Below are 21263 nucleotides of genomic sequence, written 5' to 3'. Positions count from 1 at the left end.
TCAGTGAGGGTCGGGATGACAAAACATCACAAACAGCTCTGTGATCCTGACCCAGGAAGTGTTGCCTTTCTGCACAGGGTTGTCATTCTGGTTGACGTTCCCATTATCTATTGCTGTATAACAAACCATTCAAAATTTACAGCTTAAAAAAAAAATAATTTCACTCAGGAAACTCCAATTTGGGCAGGGTTCAATAGTGAAACTCATCTCTGCTCCATGTTGTATCAGCAGGGATACATCCCACCTATTGATAGGAGTAGTTTCAAAGAATTTGGGCTGCACTTCCAGTGGACGTCCTGGCGGATGACTATGTCATTTCTCCAAGGTTCACCTCAGATAAAACCAGAATGAAACAGTCTAGTGAGGGAGACAAGCATCAAATAAACAGCCACTTAAATCCCAAATTGAGTCATTATCCAAAGAAATAACATCATAGCTCTGACAGGTGGTAAGAAAGAGAGGAATGCATTTTGTTTTGTTTTGTTTTATTTTGTTTTAACTAGTCTTCATGCCCAACGTGCGGTTGAACTGATGACTCTGCGATTAAGAGTCACATGTTCTACCTACTGAGCTAGCTAGTTGCCCTGGAATGAGAGTATTTTAAAGGGAGACTTTTGCCCAGTCTGGGGTGTCAGGGAAGGCTTCTGTGAGGAAATGGGATGTTTGTGCTGAAACCTATTAAGATTACCAGGAGGCACTTAACAAAACAGGTAAGGGCAGGTGAGTTGGAAAGGGTTCCAGAAAGAGGAAACAGTATTCATAAGGTCCCTGGGGCAAAAGGAGTTGGCAAAGTATAGTAATTAAAAGGCTAGTATGGCAGAAAAGAAAAGGTTGTAGGGGCAAGAAGGGTCAGTGGCCAGAAACTTGGTAGAACCTTGTTAAGCGTTAGGCCGTGTTAAGAAAGCTGGTGGTTTTTATTCTGGGGGCAAAAGAAGGCTACTCAGGGGTGCCTGGGTGGTTAATGGTTAAGCGTCTGCCTTCGGCTCAGGTCATGATCCCAGGGTCCTGGGATCGAGCCCCACATCTGGCTCCCCGCTCTGGGGGAAGCTTGCTTCTCCCTCTCCCTCTCCCCCTGCTTGTGTTCCCTCTCTCGCGTTCTGTCAAGTAAATAAAATAAAATCTCAAAAAAAAAAAAAAGAAAGCTACTCAAATACTTTAGGCAATAGGGTGACATAATTTATGCTCTGAAAAGATCTCTCTGGTTGCAGTGAGGTGTACAGATTGGAGGTGGCCCTGAATAGATGCATAGAGACTACTTAAGAAGCTATTACAGGGGGGCGCCTGGGTGACTCAGTCGTTAAGCGTCTGCCTTCAGCTCAGGTCAGGTCATGATCCCAGGGTCCTGGGATGGAGCCCCGCATCGGGGTCCCTGCTCGGCGGGAAGCCTGCCTCTCCTTCTCCACTCCCCCTGCTTGTGTTCCCTCTCTCACTGTGTCCCTCTCTGCCAAATAAATAAATAAAAATCTTAAAAAAAAAAAAAAAGAAGAAGAAGCTATTACAGGGACACCTGGGTGGCTCAGTCGGTTAAGCATCTGCCTTTGGTTCAGGTCATGATCTCAGGGTCCTGGGATCGAGTCCCATGTCGGGCTCCCTGTTCAGCAGGGAGTCTGCTTCTCCCTCTGCCTGCCGTTCTCTCTCTCCCTCCCTCTCTCTGACAAATAAATAAAATCTTAAAGAAAAAAAAAAAAAAGAAGCTATTACAGTTTTCGAGCACCTGGCTGGCTCAGTCAGTATAGCAAGCGGCTCTTGATCTCGGGGTTGTGAGTTCGAGCCCCATGTTGGGTATAGAGATTGCTTAAATAAACTTAAAAAAAAAAAAGAAGAAGCTATTGCATTTTTTAAAGATTTATTTATTTGAGAGAGAGAGAGCACACGTGCAGTGGGGAGGGGCGGAGGGAGAGGGAGAGAGAAATACAAGCAGACTCAGGGCTGAGTGCAGAGCCCGACGCAGGGCTCGATCTCACAACCCTGAGATCAGACCTGAGCCGAAACCAAGAGTCCAACACTCAACCAGCTGTGCCCCTCCAGGCGCCCCAGAGCTATTGCAGTTTTTATCAGGAAAAGTGGCTGGTAGTTTTGGAGTCAGATGGTGTCAGAGGAGATGAAGGGAGTAGTTAGATTTAGGCTGTTCAGGAGGTCAAACTGATAGGACTTAAGGAGGGAGGGGATACGGGAGAAAAAGGGAGCCAAGGTGTTCGGATTGTCTACTGCTGCAAACAAACAGCCACAAAATGTCATGACTTAAAACAGTAACCGTATTATCATCTGCTCATGATTCTGCAGTTTGGACAGGGCTTGGTGGGGCAGCTCATTTCCGTCCTGCCCGTTGGCTTGGGTGGCGGCCGACACGGCTCGGCTTGGATTTTATGTCTGGGTGCTCAGTGCTTGCTGCCGACTCGGTTGTTTGGTTCTCCTCTGCATGGCTTCTCCATGTGGTTAGCTTAGTGCTCACAGGGTGCTTGGACTTACGTGGCAGCTGGCTTCCCCTAAGTGCAAAAATGGAAGCTGCTAGTTTTGCCACGTTCTATTGGTTAAAGATCAAAGGCCAGTTCAGATTAGAAAGGGGACTACACAAGGGCACAAATACTACTTGTGGTCCTTTGGGGGATACAAAATGAGGTCTCCCATACAGAGCTTCCTAGCTTTCTGACTTTCGCACTTGGATGGATGGTGGTGCTATGCAGGGAATTGGGAGCACCGAGTGTGGCTTCCCTCTTCTGTTAAAAAAAAAAATGACTGCATTCTGTAAGAAGGGTGATTATATTTCAAGTCTCTTCTTCAGAGGTGCTTTCACTGAAGCCTCGGGCTGGATTGAATTCCTCTGTTATAGCTCCCCAAGGTTTCCTTGGTTTCCCCTCTGACATTCATCCCGCTGGGGAGCACTGTCTGAAGTTAGCTTCCCCCTCAGATGTGAGCTCCAGGAGCCCGTGGTGCTGGGTCTCACTTGTTCCCCAACCCCATCCCCAAACTCAGCCCACTTGACACAGAGTAAGTTCTCCATCTTTGATGAATTGAATCTCATCTCCCATCTTTTTCCAAATGAAAGGTATTATTATGACCCACGCATTGTATTTTTAAAGTCTTTTATTTATTGTTAGTTATCTCTGCACCCAAGCTGGGGCTCGGGCTCATGACCCTGACATCAAAAGTCACATGTTCTTCTGAGTCAGCCAGGCGTCTCCCATGTACTGTATATTTAAACCAAGACTTTCCTAAACATGGGTCACTGGGAACAAGGCCATTAAGGAACTGGGATACCACCTGGTTTTCAGAAGCTAAGTAGTTTAGCTCTGTACACTGGCTGGAATATGCTGCGGCTGCTGTTGTTACCTGATGGAAAAAAACTACGGATTGGCGATGCCACCAGTTATCTGTTGTTCTAAACACCGACAGTTCCAGTGATGGATTCGGGAAGGTTGGCGCAGAGGAGATACACTAGGCCTCCTCTAGTCCCAAGTGGCTCCAAGGGAGTGAGACAGTATGTGGTGCCCAAGGGTGACAGGAGCAAGGGTAAAAGAACAAAGGGAAAATATAGACCCATTCTTTTTATATAAAATCATTTAATTTCTTTCTCTGTTAAATTACACTCAATCCAGATGCAGTGGATCAGGTGACCAGAGTTTTCAGGATTCGTATTTCCCCAGGAGCTGATTCCATCCGTGTCAAACCCGGCTCTGGTCACAGAACATTCACATCTTTGATTCCAAATACTGAGTGTGATGCAAATGATGTACTCAATATCGAACACATGGATATATAGTTACTCGGTGGTCATTGCAGGAGGTATCAACAATGCAGGCTCAAAAAATATGATGTAGAGTAACTTGGCCCTTTCCAAAAATAAATATATTAGAACACTAAGCTTATACCATAAATGAGTCCAAAATAAATACTAATTAAGAGCTAGCTTCTGTGAGGAACAGAGCATGCAGAGACAATGAACTAGCAAGTGTGGCCAGTTGTAACAGAAAACTTCTGGAATCCCACCAGTGTCTCCTCACAAAGCCAGTCCTGAGCGTGAGGATGAAAATGAGGAACAACACAAGGCTTGGCGGGGCTGCTGGATCCCATGTTCCAGTGGGGTTTGGAGTTCAGTGTAATTTCTAAGAGTTTCCAACAGAAAGCACAGCAACGGCATTTTCTTACTGGTCAGTTGTCCCAAGCTGGGAGGCCTGGAGCTGATCAAGGAAGTTCAGAAGTTTTCTGGTTTGAACAGATGAACCCCAGGGTTGCTAATGTGGGGACACGGATTCCTTGAAGCTGTGGTGTCCTCTGTGTGAGAAGGGTTTTCCCCCTCCCCTCCCCACTGCTGATCAGGCGGCGCAGAGTGTCCTTTCATTCTGATGAGTGGGAGCTTCACCTTCTGCTTGAGCCGCTAGCCCTGCTTCTTAGCCCCACTCCCACCTCAGAGCTCTCCATTCTGCATTAATGCAGAGAGCGACATGGCAACACAGCAAGAATCAGCCTGACCTAAGGAGTTTATACATCATCAGGAACCCTTCCAAAAGATGTAGGCAAGAGGAAGACGCTTATTTTACCATCATGCAGACAACCCATCTAAAATAGAACCCAGGAAATTAAAGTGTAGCCATATTCTGGACCGTGCCAAATGGATTAAACTATTCTTCAACAAAGGCAAATACCCTTCTGCTGAGGAAAGCCAGAGGTGGTGTAGTCTCTTAGGTGATAAACACAACAGTACCATCCGTGCTATGAAAACAGACAAGAGACCTGATGTTTAATGTAGTTCTACCTCTCTTTAGTGTCATCATAGGTAACTCATCTCTGCCATGAAATCCATGTCAAGTCAATTTAATCATGGCCCCTTTTTTCTAGCAGAGACTGGAGCTGGGGAGGGGAGAGCTTTGATTTGTGTGTGTATAGGGAATCTTTCCATAAGCCTGTTTGGCTCACAGGCATATTTTATAGTGTAGATCCCCTCAGCTACTCAGAAAGGATCAAGGAAGTCCCCCAAACCAGGAAGATAGACCTAGTTGAGCAGCAAAATCTGGCTATCTCTGGAGCTGCTCCCCTCCCCACAGCCGAGCAGGTGTCCCCTACCAGCCACCAAAGATCCACTCTTCACCTCTGGACCCATCTCCTGACCCTGTGAAATGTCCATGTTGAACCATGCTAGACATGTCTGCCTAAATCAAGGCTGTGCCTCTGAAAGGACAAACTCTACTTTGGAAATCAGTTTTGATATAGGAACTTTCCTTTCCTCCTGAAGAAAACATGGAGTGTAAACTACAGTCACCTATTGATCTTCCAGGTTCTGACTCATGATGATCTAGGCAGCTCAACCCTGGTAGTTCACCTAGACGAGAGGGCCCAGAACCACGGGGCCTAGGCAGTAATTTACCTCTTCCTTGTCACCAGTGGGAAGGGCTGCCTGCTTTTGAGGGACCTCTTGTTTTGTATACGGAATTGTTATAGACAGGGTCTTGCTTCCTCAAGGCCAGGGAGGAAGGTATCTGGAGTGAACGCAGGACTGCCGTAAAAAGGATACAGGGTCCCAGGGTCAGCCTACCACCTCGCTCTGCCATTACCAGCTGTATGACTGGGTCAGCCATTCATCATCTCTGGGCCAATGTTCTCTTTCATAAACAAAGGGATAACATGTCTCCTTCACAGAGTTGTGAGGAGGCTAAAATAAAAAAATATATGTGAGAGCTCCTGCTTCATACTAGGCACTCAATAAATGTTGACTACACGAAAAGGCATCTCATGTCACAAGCTATGGGGCCCTGGGGTAAAGACAGGGACGGCTGGGACCAACACCGACCTCCAAAGCAATGGAAAGAGGGTCTTTCCCCTCCAGCTCTAGGCTTGAGCAACAAGCCTGGGTGGCCAGCAATACCTGCTTTAGGTCTGACCACTGTCCTTCTGTGGGGTGTAGGGACTCCGGTCAAGTGTGATGCTGCAAGGGGAAATGGCAAAAAACCACCCATATTCTCCGGGTCTGTGACGGACTGGGGAACCTGCACCGAGAAGCTGAGACTCAGTCTTGCGTTTTACCTTCATCCCTGGGTCCCTGCTTTCTGCTGCTGGGCTGTCCATGGAACTGTTTCTTTCACGCAGTGGCTTTTACTTTCTGGACCCTCTACAAGAGAGAGAGTTAAGGAAGTAAAAGAAACTCAAATCAGGCAGTTTGCTAATGCTAGTAACTCTGAACAGAGATAGGCAAATGGAAAACTATTGATTGTAATAATAGTTTACATCTCTCCACATTTCCCTTAGAAAATGCGAAGTTGGGCAGGCACCTGTTCCAAGGGCTGAATGCCAGGGGCCACGATGACTCACAGGAAGGGAGAGGTATCATTCTTGGTGTACACTGTAAACAACTAATATGAAGCTGCTTTGGCCATGCCTAGGAATGACTGGGTATGGAGACTTAACTGAAGAAGGGAAGGAGGAAGACAATGTGCATCTGCCCTGGGATGCCTGAACTACAATCCTAGAGGCAGGGTAGGCAAGGAGCAGAGGGGCTGCATCAAATGCTTTGCCTTTAATTCAATTCAGATGAACTGTTCGTGGCCCCTGGAGCCAATCCCCAGGAAGGCTTCTGTGATGACAAGTCTGGCTCCATGCTCAAGTGCCTTCAGCTCTGCCCACCAAAGTTAGCAACTTGTAAAATGTTCGTCATTTCCTAATTTTGTATTATAAAATGGAATTAGGAACATAAATAGTAACAAGTAGCAAAACCCCAACCCTGTGTAGGACTAGCATCCTCTCAGCCACCTCTGCGCAGGCCAATAAGTTTGGAAAGTTTTTCACAGTTTTCAAGTTTCAGCGACTCTGCCTTCTGTTTCAGTCGTTCATCTCTGTATAATCCTGCCAAATTTGTCAATTCCGACTCTGAAAGATAAAAGAGGTAACCAATTCATCAAGAGAGTTGGGCTCCTTTGTTTTGTTTCAGTATTTCTGGAATCAAAGCTCCTTTTACTTTCATGCTTTTTCTTTTAATTAAATTTAAGAAACGCTTACTCATTTATTCAAGAAACGCGAATCCGGCAGCTACGCTACACCAGGTGCCGAGGATTAAAGGCCACCTGTGGTCCCAGAGTCCTACAGTATCCGTGCTCTATTATGAAAGCACTGGGCTTAGTTCTTATCAATAGAACATTTGGCACCAGACTTAGGAAACGTGCACGTGTGCAGTAAGAGGAGACTCCGTTTCACGGCCTTCGTACGGATGGCTTTCAGATGGCAGTTGGGAGAGAGTGGAGCCCAATCGCCTGTTCCTGTCATCTGAAACAAAGACAGCTGCTCCATTCTGTCCCCTGCGTTGCTGGATCATAACTCAGACATGCTAACTGACACAGAGCCTCCCTCCGCTGGGCATGCCTTCTATAGAAGGCCAGGCTGCTGGCCGCTTTCTTCATTCCTTCACCACATGTGGGGTCCCTAACTCAAAGGCCAAAGGCAGCTGGGCTCTTTGAAAAGTGAAATCATCTGGATCCGGTGACCTTTGTCTCCTAGACTAAATGAATTTCACTTTCTCTTCATGGTGGAGAAGGTCATTCTATTTTTAACCAGAATATAATCTCTGCTGTCTTTGCCGACGCAACGGCGCTTTGGCTGCCTCTAGTTTTCATTCTTTTGTCAAGTTTCAGAGACCTTCTTAGGAAGGAAAGCCTGAAAAGCACCCCCCCAGAGACGTGTTGTGTATTAACAGGATGGCACGCTTGGATGGGCCGTGTGGCTTCTGAAAGCCTCCGACAGCAGGCAGCTTCTCGGTGTTTAAAGGACCATACTTGTGAAAATGCTATTTTAATCATTTTGAAATATGTCTATCCATTCTTAATCATCCTGCCAACAGATTTTGTTTTTCTTGCTGAAACGAGAGGCACCTGTCTGATTAATCAGCAAACTGACTGGAAACAGGAATTAATACTTAGCCAGGGGGAACAATGGGCATTGGTTTCTGAGTAAGTTTCTATCAACACAAAACGCTGTCTGGCATTTCTGCTCACAATGATTCTATTTACACCAAGTAAGGCCCAAAGTGCAGATTAAGTGCAGGACTCCAGGGTGAGGGGTGGCCATGCATGAAAACCCTCCCTCTACAATGGAGGCTCAGAGCCCAGGCCCTAGCCCAGCAGTGGCTTGGCAAGCGGCGTGGCTCCTGGGCCCCAGAACAATGTGCTCTCACCCGCTGGTGTGAGTGCCCGCACTGCCTGCTCGCCCGGGCTTGCCTTGGCACCGTCATCCTTGCAGGCGACGGGGCTTCCTGGAGGACTGGGTGCCACGCCGAAATGAAAGCCCTCCCCCCCCCACCCCGGGGACCTGCCCACCGCACCAACTCCATTTCCCTGGCTTCTCTGGTGTGTGGGAAACCTGTTCAGGAGGCCTCTATGCCTTTGGTCCTCTGGAGTCACTGTTACGCCCGCATATGGAACAGATTCTGTGGCTTTGCTTTTCCTTCAACGATTTCCTTAGATTTTTTGTTTGCTGAGCTTATCTCAATGCCTCATTGCCTGACATCTCATTCTAGAAAGAATTAAGGGCTAGTGATTCTTACTATTTTCTACATTGAAGTCCACTCTAACAAGCTGATGAAGGATTAGATAGATGCTTTTCTCAAAATATCACATTGCTTTACATAAAGTTCATTAAAACCAGGTTTCAAAGCTCCAGGGGTTGAGACCCCTGCTCCAGTTCAATGACTTTGCAACAATGTCAGTGTTTCAATGACCACCACCATGCTTGGAGAAACTTCTCTCCAAACTGCCAGTGAATGCTTTTGCCCTTCCATGAGTAAAAGGTCAGCTCAATATGTTACTTTTGACACATTTTGACTGTTAATACTCAGTGACTTCTAAGTGAAAAAAAGAAAAAAAAAATCCTTGGAAGGGGCATCAAGACAATGGCTTTTCTTTTTTTTTTTTTCTTCTTTACCAAATGTTTCCCTTGCCCCTTGTGATAGATGGACAGAGCACTGAGCCTTCCAGGCAAACAGACTCAGGCAAATTGCTAAAGAAACAAGTCCCAAAGCCCCTCCAAAGAACCCTCTGCACTCTTGTGGTCTGGAAGACCGCAACGGATCCCAGCCACCCTCAGGATCCAGCTCCATGAGACAGAACTACATCCAGTCTAGCCAGGTCACACAAGGCCTGGACTCTAGCAGGAACCGGGTGCTTACTATGTGCCAGACACCAGGCTAAGCATTATACCCATACCCTCTTCTATAGCCCGTACGGCGTCTCTAGGAGGAAGTGCGTCTTATCCCCATTTCAAAGCCTAAGCTTCTACCCACGGTGCTGCCCTGGTCCAGGGCATGGAAAAAGTGCTCCTCGGCCGGGCAGGGCCAGGATCTCAGCTCAGCTCTGCCAGGCTGGGCGGCAGATCCTGCCTGTTACTTTTGTCCATCCCAGCCCAGTGGCACTTCCCCTGGCATTGGGTTGATTATCTAGATGCAGCTGTGGAGGAGTAAACAGGGCAATCAGTGTTCATAGTAGGGAATTACTCACAGAAGTTCACTCAGATTAAGCATTCTAAGGGAAAACAGAGAAGAGAAATGAACAAAAGATTAAAAAAGACAATGGCTAACTTTGCTAAAAACAGTTTCCATTCGGTATTTTGCCAAGAGTGAACTTTGTTCTCAAGTGGGTTTATTTTTACAACCTCCAAGTGCTAAATTTAACCTTGGCTGCACTTGCTGCTGGATCCGGAGGGCACATGCTACTCATTCTCAAATGGCATTTGGGTTGTGGAGAGAGTCTGGACAACCACCCTTAAATGCCAGAAATAGATTTTTAAGGGGTGTGTGCAGATAACCCCCTCTTTGGAACTTGTGGGTACATGCATCCTGCTTACCCATTGGATTTTTATTTATACCTAGAGAGTACCAAAGTTCTGAAACTAGGCCTCATGGAGATGGGGAGAAGAAGCCTAAAAGCCATTTTAGATGTAATCTTTACCGTGAGCTCTTTGCATAGTTCCAGCTGGGGAGTGTATGTGGGTGGGTGTGTGTTTGAAGAATGTGAAATGCAGATTTTCATCCAGTTCTTGCAGAAAGCAACAAATTCAAAACACTCCCAGGGTTGAATACAATGGGGACTTTTAGGACACACACTGTGGCCTTCACCTGATTTAGATCTGTGTATAAAATGCCTTTCTGTCCAAAGCCTTTTCTTGCTCCAAAATTCTTTCCTGATCTTTGAAACTTGCAACAACTAGTTTAACATGAGGTAGGGTACTTCCTGACCTCCTCAGTTTTTTTCAGTATTTATTTTTCAGTAAATTTTGAAAAGCAACTTCCTCCTGCTTAATTTCCCCTTACGTCTCAGAATCATTGCCCATCAAGCTCCTAATGCACCTGAGAGTGGAGGTGGGCTCTGCCCTACAGAAGTAGAGGGCAGAGACAAGGTCCCTAGGGGCTAGGGTAAGGACGCTAACCCTGCTCTGTGATTTTTAATCCGCACACATTTTCATTATTTTCCAGGTCTGAGAATCCTCTCTTCCAAGGACATTTGTTGAGCACCTGTTCTAGAGCAAGGATGGTGCCAGGGGCCTGGGACACAAGATGGGTAAGACATGGCTCTTATCGTCAGAGGCCCACAGTCCGGCAGGGAGACTGACACGCACTGACAGCGCACGAACGCTGAGAGCAGTACTGTGTTAGCAGTGTGGACCAAGTGCTTTAAGAACACATAGGAAGGACAGATTAACGTGGCGGTGGGGTTGGGCTGCATGATGGGTCAGCAAGGGCTCAGCAGCACTGTGACTGAAGAGCTAATCTTATCAGGCACTGGTAGACATTTAATGATATCCAGTTATACCATTTAAAAAATGAGTTCGTTTGCTTGTTAAAAATTAAAGCGACGTTTTATAGGATACAGTTATTAAGGTTGTGTGTATGTGCCCCCCCGCCGCCCGCACAGGTGTGCATACGTGTGTGTGTGTGTAGAATTCAAAGGGATGAAAAGTGAACCTGCTGGCCGAGAGGCAGGGCTACCCTTGCTACCCGTACTCCCCATTAATACTCAACTGGAGTTGTAAGCCAACTGGCGGACACTGACACCCCCATTGTCTCCAGAGAGGGAACAGAGTGGAAGGCCTGCTCAAACCCACCCTTATTGAAGGGGCAGACCCAGAGGTAGGGTCACTTTTGATCTAGGTGGCCCCAGCCGGCTAGCGCTGACTTTTGGTCTGGCTCAAAAAATTAGGCTGGATCAATCAGATTTTCCCATAGGGAATGTGGAATTAGGAAACTGGACCAATCCAGCTAGAAAGGGGCCAATAACTAGTGGGCCTGTGGGAGCTGGGAGAGGGATGGGGAGGGTAGCAACCAAAACCAACCAGGGCAACCAACCAAAACCAACCAGGGGAGGGTAGCAACCAAAACCTTGAAAGCTTGAAGAAGCAAAGGAAGGCAACTGGCAGAGAGGAGAGTGGGGCAGACGGGCAGTGAGTAGCAGACACTCAGAGACAGACAGATGGATAGGCAACTAGTGCTGCCTGCCTAAGTTCCTAACGTTTCCAAATTCTGGCCACATGTATCCTGACAACGAACTTCACTTTTTTGGTGGTGTCCCAAATGGGCCTCTGTCCTGTCTCTGATCACATACATAAACACGTGCTACTCAAACAAGGGAAGAGGAGGGATTGGGAAGCTGGGCATGCCTCAGGTCGGAAGCATGACCACCAGTTAAAGTCCCTTTTAGAACATCTTACTTTGTTGTTTCTCCTTCCAACAACTTGTCTGGACGTAATCAATGTAATCCTTCTCTATCGTCTTCTCCAGGTCACGGAGAGATGCTCCTCTGTAGGCCTTCTCAAAGTTTTTATCCACAAAGTAAGGCACCTGCAGGTTCTGCGTTTCTCTAGAGATGGTGTAGCCCAAGGTCCTGAGACAAAGAGAGGGAGGCTCAGGTAAGCTGGTTATATTTGACAATCTCACTCTTAGCACTGACTGCACAGATATCATGACCATAATCCCCTCTTCATAGGGCAGCTGCAAGTACCACTGTCTAATACACCTAACATTTATTATTTCCGTAGCAACTGTAATGTCATCATTATGTGAGTGTATTCATATTGTGAATTCAGCCTCAGTATAGTTACTTTATTCTCTTCAAGGATTTACCTCTCTTATATTGCTTTCTGTGCTAACAGTTGAGTGCTGAATGCTTTTTTTAGTATATGTGCTGCAGAAGTGAGCACGAGTGCTGAATGCTTAAAAAAATGTACATTGTGGGGGCGCCTGGGTGGCTCAGTTGGTTAAGCGACTGCCTTCGGCTCAGGTCATGATCCTGGAGTCCCGGGATCGAGCCCCTCATCAGGCTCCCTGCTCAGCAGGGAGTCTGCTTCTCCCTCTGACCCTCCCCCTCTCATGCTCTCTGTCTCTCATTCTCTCTCTCTCAAATAAATAAATAAAATCTTAAAAAAAAAAAATGTACATTGTGTAGGACCTAGCATGGTACCTGGCACAGACCAGGCTATTGGTAAACGTTGGGCAAATGAACTGATCATTACAGTAAACTATTCACAAATAACCAGATAGCTTACACCAACCTAGCATCAATTTTTAGGACAGGAGAGAAAGTACTTCACACACAGCTGCTAAGTGAGAACTGCAAAAACGTCAGACAAAAGATTTCAGTGATGCTTCTGCACCAACTCTTTGTGGGTCTAATATATCCAATGGTATGTGGTGCTCAGAAACATCAGTAGGTCTGGGTTAACTAAATACTAACCATAAGGAAGTATGGAAGGAAGCTCAAATTCAAGTTAAAACAATGTGACAGCAATGTGCAAAATCCAGGCTAGTTTTATTCAAACTAGACAAATTCCATCTCAACTGAGTTAATATTTTCCCAGTTTTCTCCTTTGATCTCCCTACTTAAGCATCGTGCTGGATGTCTAAGCGTTCAGGCCATGACTGCTCCCACCTCCATCTGGGAAGGTGTTAGCAGGGCAGGTTCCTCTCTGCCCCACTGGCTAGGCAAAAAAGGAGGAAGAAGTAGCAAATGGAGAAACATAGGAAGTTGAGAAATAGAGGGAATCAGGCCAGAATGACCTGATAGTAATAACCCCTCTCTGAGACTCAGCTTTCTTCTCTGTAAAAGGAAGATATTGATCTAGAATACAGTCTTCAGTCTACAGTGATTGCTAGCAAAGCCTCCTCCTGTTATGTACTGCCCCATGGGTTCCACATTTTCTAAGGTTTTTTTATTTTTTTAAAGATTTTATTTTTAAGTAATCTCTACACCCAATGTGGGGCTTGAACTCATAACCCCGAGACTAAGAGTTACATGCTCTACGGACTGAGCCAGCCAGGTCCCCCCATTTTGTAAGGTTTTTGTCTGCTAAACCATAATGAGTAATGACTCATTTCTCATCTAACTTAAAATAATTAATCCAGTGGGATGCCAGCGTGGCTCAGTTGGTTAAGTGTTTGACTCTTGATTTCAGCTCAGGTCTGGATCTCAGGGTGGTGAGTTTAAGCCCCATGTTGGGCTCCATGCTGGGTGTGGAGCCTACTTAAAAAAAAAAATTAATCCAATGATCATCAGACTATGAACCAGAGTTATTTGGAGAGCTTATTAAAACTCAGATTGCTAGTTCTCATCCTCAGAGTTTCTGATTCAATACGTATGGCGTGAGGCTTAAGAGTTTGCATTTCTTTTTTTTTAAGATTTTATTTATTTATTTGAGAGAGAGAGAATGAGAGAGAGCACATGAGAGGGGGAAGGGTCAGAGGGAGAAGCAGACTCCCCGCCGAGCAGGGAGCCCGATGCGGGACTCGATCCCGGGACTCCAGGATCATGACCTGAGCCGAAGGCAGTTGCTTAACCAACTGAGCCACCCAGGCGCCCCAAGAGTTTGCATTTCTAACATGTTACCAGTTGCTCTAGATGATGCTGGTCTGGGGACCGAACTATGAAAACTGAACTAATTGAAATAATTAATTGAAGAAATAAAGAAATTCCTATCATAGCTCATAGCAAAGAAATGTGATACTATGGTTTGTGTAGCCTCATCATGAATAAATGTCCCATTCTTCCAATTACTTAAATTGAAAATAATCACTGGATCTCAGATACTATGTTCCCAACCTGGAGGAGTCCAGTGATCCGATCACAAGCTCAATAGGGTCCACTCTAAAGCTAACATGATATAATAAGGATTTAATCTGAAACTGGAGGTAAGTCTATTCATCCTTCAGAAACCAGTTGCTGCTGTTCTGCGGCTGACCGGATGATGTCGCTGTAGAGCAAAATAATCCATGGCCCGAGCACACAGGAAACGCCTACAGTAATTTTGAGTCTCTGCACTATTACTATCCAGCTGTTCCTTTAAACAAAAAATCCGTGTTTTCTACAAAGGCGAAATGAAATGTTAGCAGTACCAGCAAAATATTCAAGTCTTTTGCCCTCCAAATTGTTAACAAAGATTTATAAATATTTGACTTACGATTTATAGAATAGACTGTATGGGGGATTAGCAGCTAGCAGCTGAGTAATGACAGATATAATCACAATCACAAGAACTGGAAGTAACTGAATAAATGCAGAATACGTGGTCTGAAAAGAAAAAATATCTGGCGTAAGTGTTCTTCATCAATATAAAGCTTACAGAAAACAGGATAGTTTTCCCAAAGAAAATTCAAATTACTGCAATATATTGCACAAAGCCCAAAGCTTTTCTAGGAAGGCTGTTCTCTCTGTGGAGAAGACTGAAGGAGACCCACCCACAACCTGTACTGACACCCAGTAATTCTCATGCAGCCCCCTTTTCTAAGACCAATGAAGAAGACACTTCTGGGTGAGTCTGCCCAGACTGTGACTCTCACGGGGCCACGTCAGTATTATGCAGCTCTGTCGCCTTGGCCACAGCTGAATGGACTGGGAGACATCTAACCCTAGCAGGGGTAATCACTACTCCCTCCCAGGAGTTTGGAACTGAGACTCATCATACTGTTCACTGCTGGGCAGTCACCTGAAGAAAGGACATGTACTCTTAGGCAGTGTGGATGGGCTATTTGTAAGAGGAAGCAGAACAAGCTAGGCTGCTTAGAGAGAATAAAGCAGATGCAGAGAGGCGGGAAAGGTGGAGACAATCTGGCCACAAAGAGTTATGGAAAGATATCCGCATGGGTACCTGACTATACCCTAGTTTCTGGTTCCCATCTGTCCTGAGGCCCACGTGTGCTTCCTGCCCTTGAGCTTCATGAGACCCCCTAGATCCCTTACTTTAAAGTCCCTCTAGTTCTGAATATTTTGAAGGGGGTTCCTATTTTCTGCAGGGAAGAAAACCTTGGTCAAGACAGCCCCACAGGGGAACTGATTTCCTGGAACAACCACCGAAGAACGGGTGGGGAAGGAGGTACCATTCTGGCCTATTTGGGCCAGTGATCCACCCCTTCCTACCACTACCTCTGCTTTCCTAAAACACGTTTTAACAACATAATTCAAGTTGAACTTTTAAAACCTGATCATAGACACCGTAAGAGTCCGCTCAGTACAAGTGTGGATGAGCAGTAGTTTGGCTGTCCGCCCTTGGTACCTGAGGCTTTTCTTCTTCTTCTTCCTTCCGTGTCTGCATCCGCTCATGTCGGTGCCGCCGGCGGTAATAGTGGCTGTCATCTGTCACATTTGAAAACATATGAATGTTTCCTGGGAAAGAAAGAAAAACCTAGTATGGGATATGACAAACACTCCTTCCTTGCTTTTTCTAAGCTCCTTGTTCCCAGCTAGGTTCTCTGACGGCAGAGTATTGTCCCATTTTACTCAGTAGAAAAATAAAACAGTAGGTAAACCCAGTGAACCAGGTGTAATGGAATGTGCTTAGTTCTCCTGCTTTTATTTAAGTAGTCCTTTAGAACTAGTGAGTGAGAGAACCCCAAAAGTCTAGTAAAGAAAGAGCATTTGGGCCATGAATCCTGACACGCTCTTTTCTGCTTCCTTGCCCAGTATCAGATTATGTCACTAGTATCTTCCTTCCTTCCTCTTTCTTTCTTTCCTTCTTTCTTCCTCCCTCCCTCCCTCCCTCCCTTCCTTTCCTTCTTACTTTCTTCCTTCCTTTCTCTCTCCCTCCCTTCCTTCCTTCTTTCCTTCCTTCCTTCTCTCTCTCTCTTTCTTTCTTTCCTCCACACCCAGCATGGAGTCCAACATGGGGCCCGAACTCAGAATCCTGAGATCAAGACCTGAGCTGAGATCAAGAGTTGAATGCCCAACTGACTAAGCCACCCAGGCGCCCCAACACTAGTGTCTTTAACAGCAATTCATAAAATTCAGTTTACTTCCTGGGCATTTAATTACCCCAACATCGAACTCTCTGGAGGTATTTTTCTAACTTTTATCTTTATATAGCTGCTATTTTGCAATAATGATAATAGGCATCTTGCTACTTATTTATAAAGCACTTAAAAATATCTAATCCTTGGGCGCCTGGGTGGCTCAGTTGGTTAAGCGACTGCCTACGGCTCAGGTCATGATCCTGGAGTCCCTGGATCGAGTCCCGCATCGGGCTCCCTGCTCGGCAGGGAGCCTGCTTCTCCCTCTGACCCTCCCCCCTCTCATGTGCTCTCTCTCTCATTCTCTCTGTCTCAAATAAATAAATAAAATCTTTAAAAAAAAAAAATATCTAATCCTTGGGGCGCCTGGGTGGCTCAGTTGGTTAAGCAACTGCCTTCGGCTCAGGTCATGATCCTGGAGTCCCGGGATCGAGTTCCGCATCGGGCTCCCTGCTCGGCAGGGAGTCTGCTTCTCCCTCTGACCCTCCTCCCTCTCATGCTCTCTGTTTCTCATTCTCTCTCTCTCAAATAAATAAATAAAATCTTTAAAAAAAAAAATCTAATCCTCACAGCAGCCCTGTGAGGTTGATATTATCAGTCCCATTTCTCAGGTGAGGAAACAGGATCAGAGAGACCAAGTGATTTGGTTAAAATCATGCACAGTTGGAGGCTGGAGACTTGCCTCAAACCCCAGCTCATCTGATTCCAAATACTTTCTTTTTTTTTTTAAGATTTTATTTATTTATTTGACGGAGAGAGAGAGAGAGAGCACAAGCAGGGGGAGTGGCAGGCAAGGGAGAGGGAGAAACAGGCTTCCCGCGGAGCAGGGAGCCTGATGCGGGGCTTGATCCCAGGACCCAGGGATCATGACCCAAGTCAAAGGCAGACACTTAACTGACTGAGCCACCCAGGCACCCTGATTCCAAATTCTTGTTCTTTCCACCATACCATGGTCCCTCTATTCAGATCCTCAAAGAGGAGCTAGCTGAGATACAGAAATATATATATATATATATATATATATATATAAATTTTTCAGCTATAATTTTGAAATACTGACCTGTAGGAAAATGTCCTCCAAAGAAGACATTGAATAGCTCTTCTGGAGTGATGTCAGCTTCGAAGTCCCTGTAATAATTATAAGGTCTGCCTCGAGGGGCAGTGAAAGTCACCTGTTCATCTCCATATTCATCGTAGCGGAGTCGCTTGTCAGGATTACTCAGGACTGCAAAGGCATTTCCTATTGCTGCAACCAAAACCAAAAAGTATCTGAGGACACAGTCTTTGCTGTAGCTGAGGGTGATGCAAGAAGCAGCAATGAAGAGCCCAGAGCTGTTGGCTGCTAGATGACCTCACAGGGGCCTAAGAAAAGGTGCTTGGACCTAGAAAGTTCACCAGAGTTCTTGCCCTTCACATTTTCCGTGATCTAGTTTCATAAGCCAGAAGCAATATTGGACTCAAGATGAACTAAGAACTACTGCTTTCATTCATCAAAAATGTGTCCTTGGGCGCCTGGGTGGCTCAGTTGGTTAAGTGACTGCCTTCGGCTCAGGTCATGATCCTGGAGTCCCGGGATCAAGTCCCGCATCGGGCTCCCTGCTCGGCGGGGGGTCTGCTTCTCCCTCTGCCCTCTTCCCTCTTGTGGTCTCTGTCTCTCATTCTCTCTCTCTCAAATAAATAAATAAAATCTTTAAAAAAAAAATGTGTCCTTATTTTCCTTGAGAGCAATTAGTTTATGGTTGGAAACAGTTCATACATAAGCAGTGGTATTCTAACTTGAAGTCAGAAACAATCTCCTAAATAAAATAATCAGTAAAATCAATTGCTTGGCTAAAAGCAAGGTCCTCACTAATCTCAGTCACATTTCAGCTTACTTTAGAAAGTAGGTTTTAGAAATTAAGAAACCTATCTCCAGTGTCTCAATGACAGATCAAAGACTGGATAGATTACAAATGCTTACCATCACCTCTTCTCCCTATGCACAAATGTGCAAATGTTGTCCAATTAAAATTCATTTAAACATGCAATCAGTGCCACTAATCAAAGAAACCTTGAAAACAAATCTTTAAGACATCCCCATTCCCTGCCTCTAATTCAGCCAACACTATGAGAAACACAGTCAGAAAGAGCATTTCTTTTTTTTTTTTTTTTTTTTTTTTTTAAAGATTTTATTCATTTATTCATGAGAGACAGAGAGAGAGAGAGAGACAGAGGCAGAGGGAGAAGCAGGCTCCCCGCGGAGCAGGGAGCCCGATGCGGGACTCGATCCAGGGACTCCAGGATCATGACCTGAGCCGAAGGCAGTCGCTTAACCAACTGAGCCACCCAGGCGCCCCAGAAAGAGCATTTCTTTATGATTCTTCTAGCGAGGGAATTATATTAAATATATACGGCAATAAAACAAACAAAAAAGGCTAAATAGTTGCATCAACATCACATCCCTTGAAATCTGGCCAATTTCTCATAGAAATGGCATTAGTCTGTGAGATATTTTATGTGAAGGTATAAAGAGAATGTGGGTTATCTAGTTGTTTCCTTGTAGAAACTGTGGGGAGAACAAGATTCACAATGGCACATCAACAAAGGGAGATTATCTTTTAGGTAAACGTTGACTTTTAAAATTTTTTTACTTTTTCTTTAGAAAAATTCCAAATCTACAGAAAATTTGAAAAAATAGTAAATAAATACATGTATACCCTCTATTTGATTCATCAGCTGTTAGTATTTGCCACATTGCTTCCCTCAACTCTCCATACATACATAAATACATGCATACATGTAGTATGTATACATTTCTTTTGCTGAACCATTTGAAAGTAGGCTGCAGATACTATGGCACGTCATCCCTAAATATTTCAGCATCTATCTCCTAGAATAGTCTCCTACATGATCACAGTACCATTATCATAGCTAAGAAAATTAACATCAACCCATGCAATTCATGCGAGGTTCATGTATTGTATTTGCTTTTATATCCTTTCAGTTTCTTTTCCTCTAGAATAGTCACCCGCCTTTTCTGCTTTTCATTATGTTGACTTTTTTGAAGAGCAGATCAGTGTTCTTTGTAGAATGTCCCATATTTTGATGGTTTCCTCATTATTAGATTCAGGTTGAACATTTTGCCAAGAATACCACACAGGTGCCATATCATATAATGTGAGGTGGGTCCAGTATTGGTGACGATAAGTTGGATCACTGGGTTAAAGTGTTGACAGCTAGATATCTCCATTATAAAGCAATGTTTCCCCTTTGAAATCAGTAGGTATTCTGGGGGATGATCCTCTGACAATCATGTGAATATCCTATTCAGCAAAAACCTGTCACCCGGCAGTTTTAGCATCCATTGATAATTCTTGCCTGAATCAAAGGCTTCCTTGGGGGTGAAGCTCTTAAGTAAGATTTTTATTTATGTCTCACATCTAAAAAGGTACCATTACAGAGAAATCAAATATTTTTTTTTTCCAAAAGAAATTAAGGTAAGTGAATGAAGACAAGAGGGAGCTATGCTGATAATCACTATTTAAGAGGTATGGCAGGAAAGAAAGGCCCTGTTTGTGGCCTTATAAAACAATTACGGGGGGAGGCTGAAAACAACTTGACAAGGGCAGAATTAAACATTAATTCAGGATCAGACCTTTGAAAGCGTCAGTTGCTCCAGGAGCACAATTCTTGTCAGGGTGAAATTTCAGGGCAAGTTTTCGGTAAGCTTTCTTAAGCTCTTCATCACTGGCATTTCGAGAAACTCCTAGAATTTCATAGTAATTTCTGCATTTCTTGATCCTAAAAACACACATCAGAAACATGTATGTCTACAAAGGCTCCTTTTGTACGATTAACTGTAAAATAGTATGTTTACATTTTACATTTACATCTGATCCTCCAATCTGTGAGCCCCAAAACAAACCTAAAAGAAAACTGGTGAACACATTCATGAAACTTTCAAATTGATTAACAAGGTCCTCCTCCCACCGAGAGCTTAATGCCTTTCAAAGTATTTTTACATCCAATATTTTATTCTTCCTGTATCCCTACAAGTGGGTAGAACAGACATGCTGATCCTTATATCAAGGTGCAGGCTAAGCCCCTGAGAGTTCAACCACAGGACGGCAAAGTCAGAAGAAACACCTAATCACTCTAGTGATTTCTCTCTTTTTCCTTAAGGCTGCCTTTCAAAACTTTGTTTTGAAAAGTTAATATAGGGGCCCTTGGGTGGCTCAGTCCTTAACTGTCTGCCTTCAGCTTGGGTCATGATCCCGGGGTCCTGGGATCGAGTCCCACATCTAGCTCCCTGCTCCGCGGGAAGCCTGCTTCTCCCTCTCCCACTCCCCCTGCTTGTGTTCCCTCTCTTGCTGTGTCTTTCTCTGTCAAATAAATAAATAAAATCTTTAAAAAAAAAAAGTTAATATATACACACACGGTAGAAGATAAATATCCAACAGTACTAAACTATGTACAGTGAAAAAACTTCCTGCTTCCCTATTCCCTGCCCCCCAGTCTCCCACCCTAAGGACAACCACTGTTAGTGTTCTGTGAATCCTGTGTATACGTATAGACACCTCTCCATTTTTTTTTTTTTTTACCTAGGAGCATATTGTAATCACCTTTATACATCCTTTTTTTTTAAAAACCAAAGTTTATTTTAGAGATGGATTGATAACATATAGAAATGAGTACAGGATAATAGTTTAGACTAGAGTGGCAGTTCTGAACTTTTTGATCTCAGAAGTTTCTTATACTCTTAAATAAAACTACCTAAGTCCCAGAAGAGTTTCTGTTCATGTGAGTTATAGCTATCAATATTTACCATACTAGAAATGAAAACAAGAAATTTAAAAACAGAGTGATGATATACTACATATCAGGTAGCTTCTCAAAAATTCCACTCTACTATCATGAGAGAATGAGAGTGAAAAAGGCAAATAATGTGTTTGTACCATTATGAAAATTGTTTTAAACTTGCAGACCCCCAAGGGTTTTGGGGTTCCCAAGCTACACTCTGAGAAATGTTGTACTAGAGCAT

The 21263-nt window shown here is 44.6% G+C and overlaps 2 protein-coding genes across 3 annotated transcripts in view; one reads left to right on the top strand and one right to left on the bottom strand.

Annotated features, from left to right (window-relative positions):
* Positions 1-6489: 6489 nt before the first annotated feature.
* Positions 6490-21263, bottom strand: part of DNAJC18 (DnaJ heat shock protein family (Hsp40) member C18) — a 28841-nt gene continuing 14067 nt past the window's right edge. Inside the window, exons 4-9 of the mRNA XM_081825729.1 lie at positions 19878-20023; positions 17304-17489; positions 15514-15623; positions 14422-14531; positions 11680-11852; positions 6490-6858 (exon numbers count right to left, since the gene is read on the bottom strand). Coding sequence (XP_081681855.1) covers positions 6734-6858; positions 11680-11852; positions 14422-14531; positions 15514-15623; positions 17304-17489; positions 19878-20023 — 850 coding nt within the window. The 3' untranslated portion in view covers positions 6490-6733. The remainder of the gene's footprint in view (positions 6859-11679; positions 11853-14421; positions 14532-15513; positions 15624-17303; positions 17490-19877; positions 20024-21263) is intronic.
* The window catches only part of SMIM33 (small integral membrane protein 33), a 69754-nt gene continuing 60266 nt past the window's right edge, over positions 11776-21263 (top strand). The window contains exon 1 of one of the 2 annotated variants that reach the window (XR_014146753.1): positions 11776-11877. The gene's annotated coding sequence lies outside the window, so the exon portion shown is untranslated. The remainder of the gene's footprint in view (positions 11878-21263) is intronic. The other variant, XR_014146752.1, reaches the window with a different exon arrangement.

The sequence above is a fragment of the Leptonychotes weddellii genome, chromosome 7 (genome assembly GCF_054177405.1).
Source record: "Leptonychotes weddellii isolate Sample4059 chromosome 7, ASM5417740v2, whole genome shotgun sequence".
NCBI classification, from domain to species: domain Eukaryota; kingdom Metazoa; phylum Chordata; class Mammalia; order Carnivora; family Phocidae; genus Leptonychotes; species Leptonychotes weddellii.
Note: the sequence above shows the minus strand (reverse complement) of the source record. Positions and strands in the feature narration are given on the sequence as shown.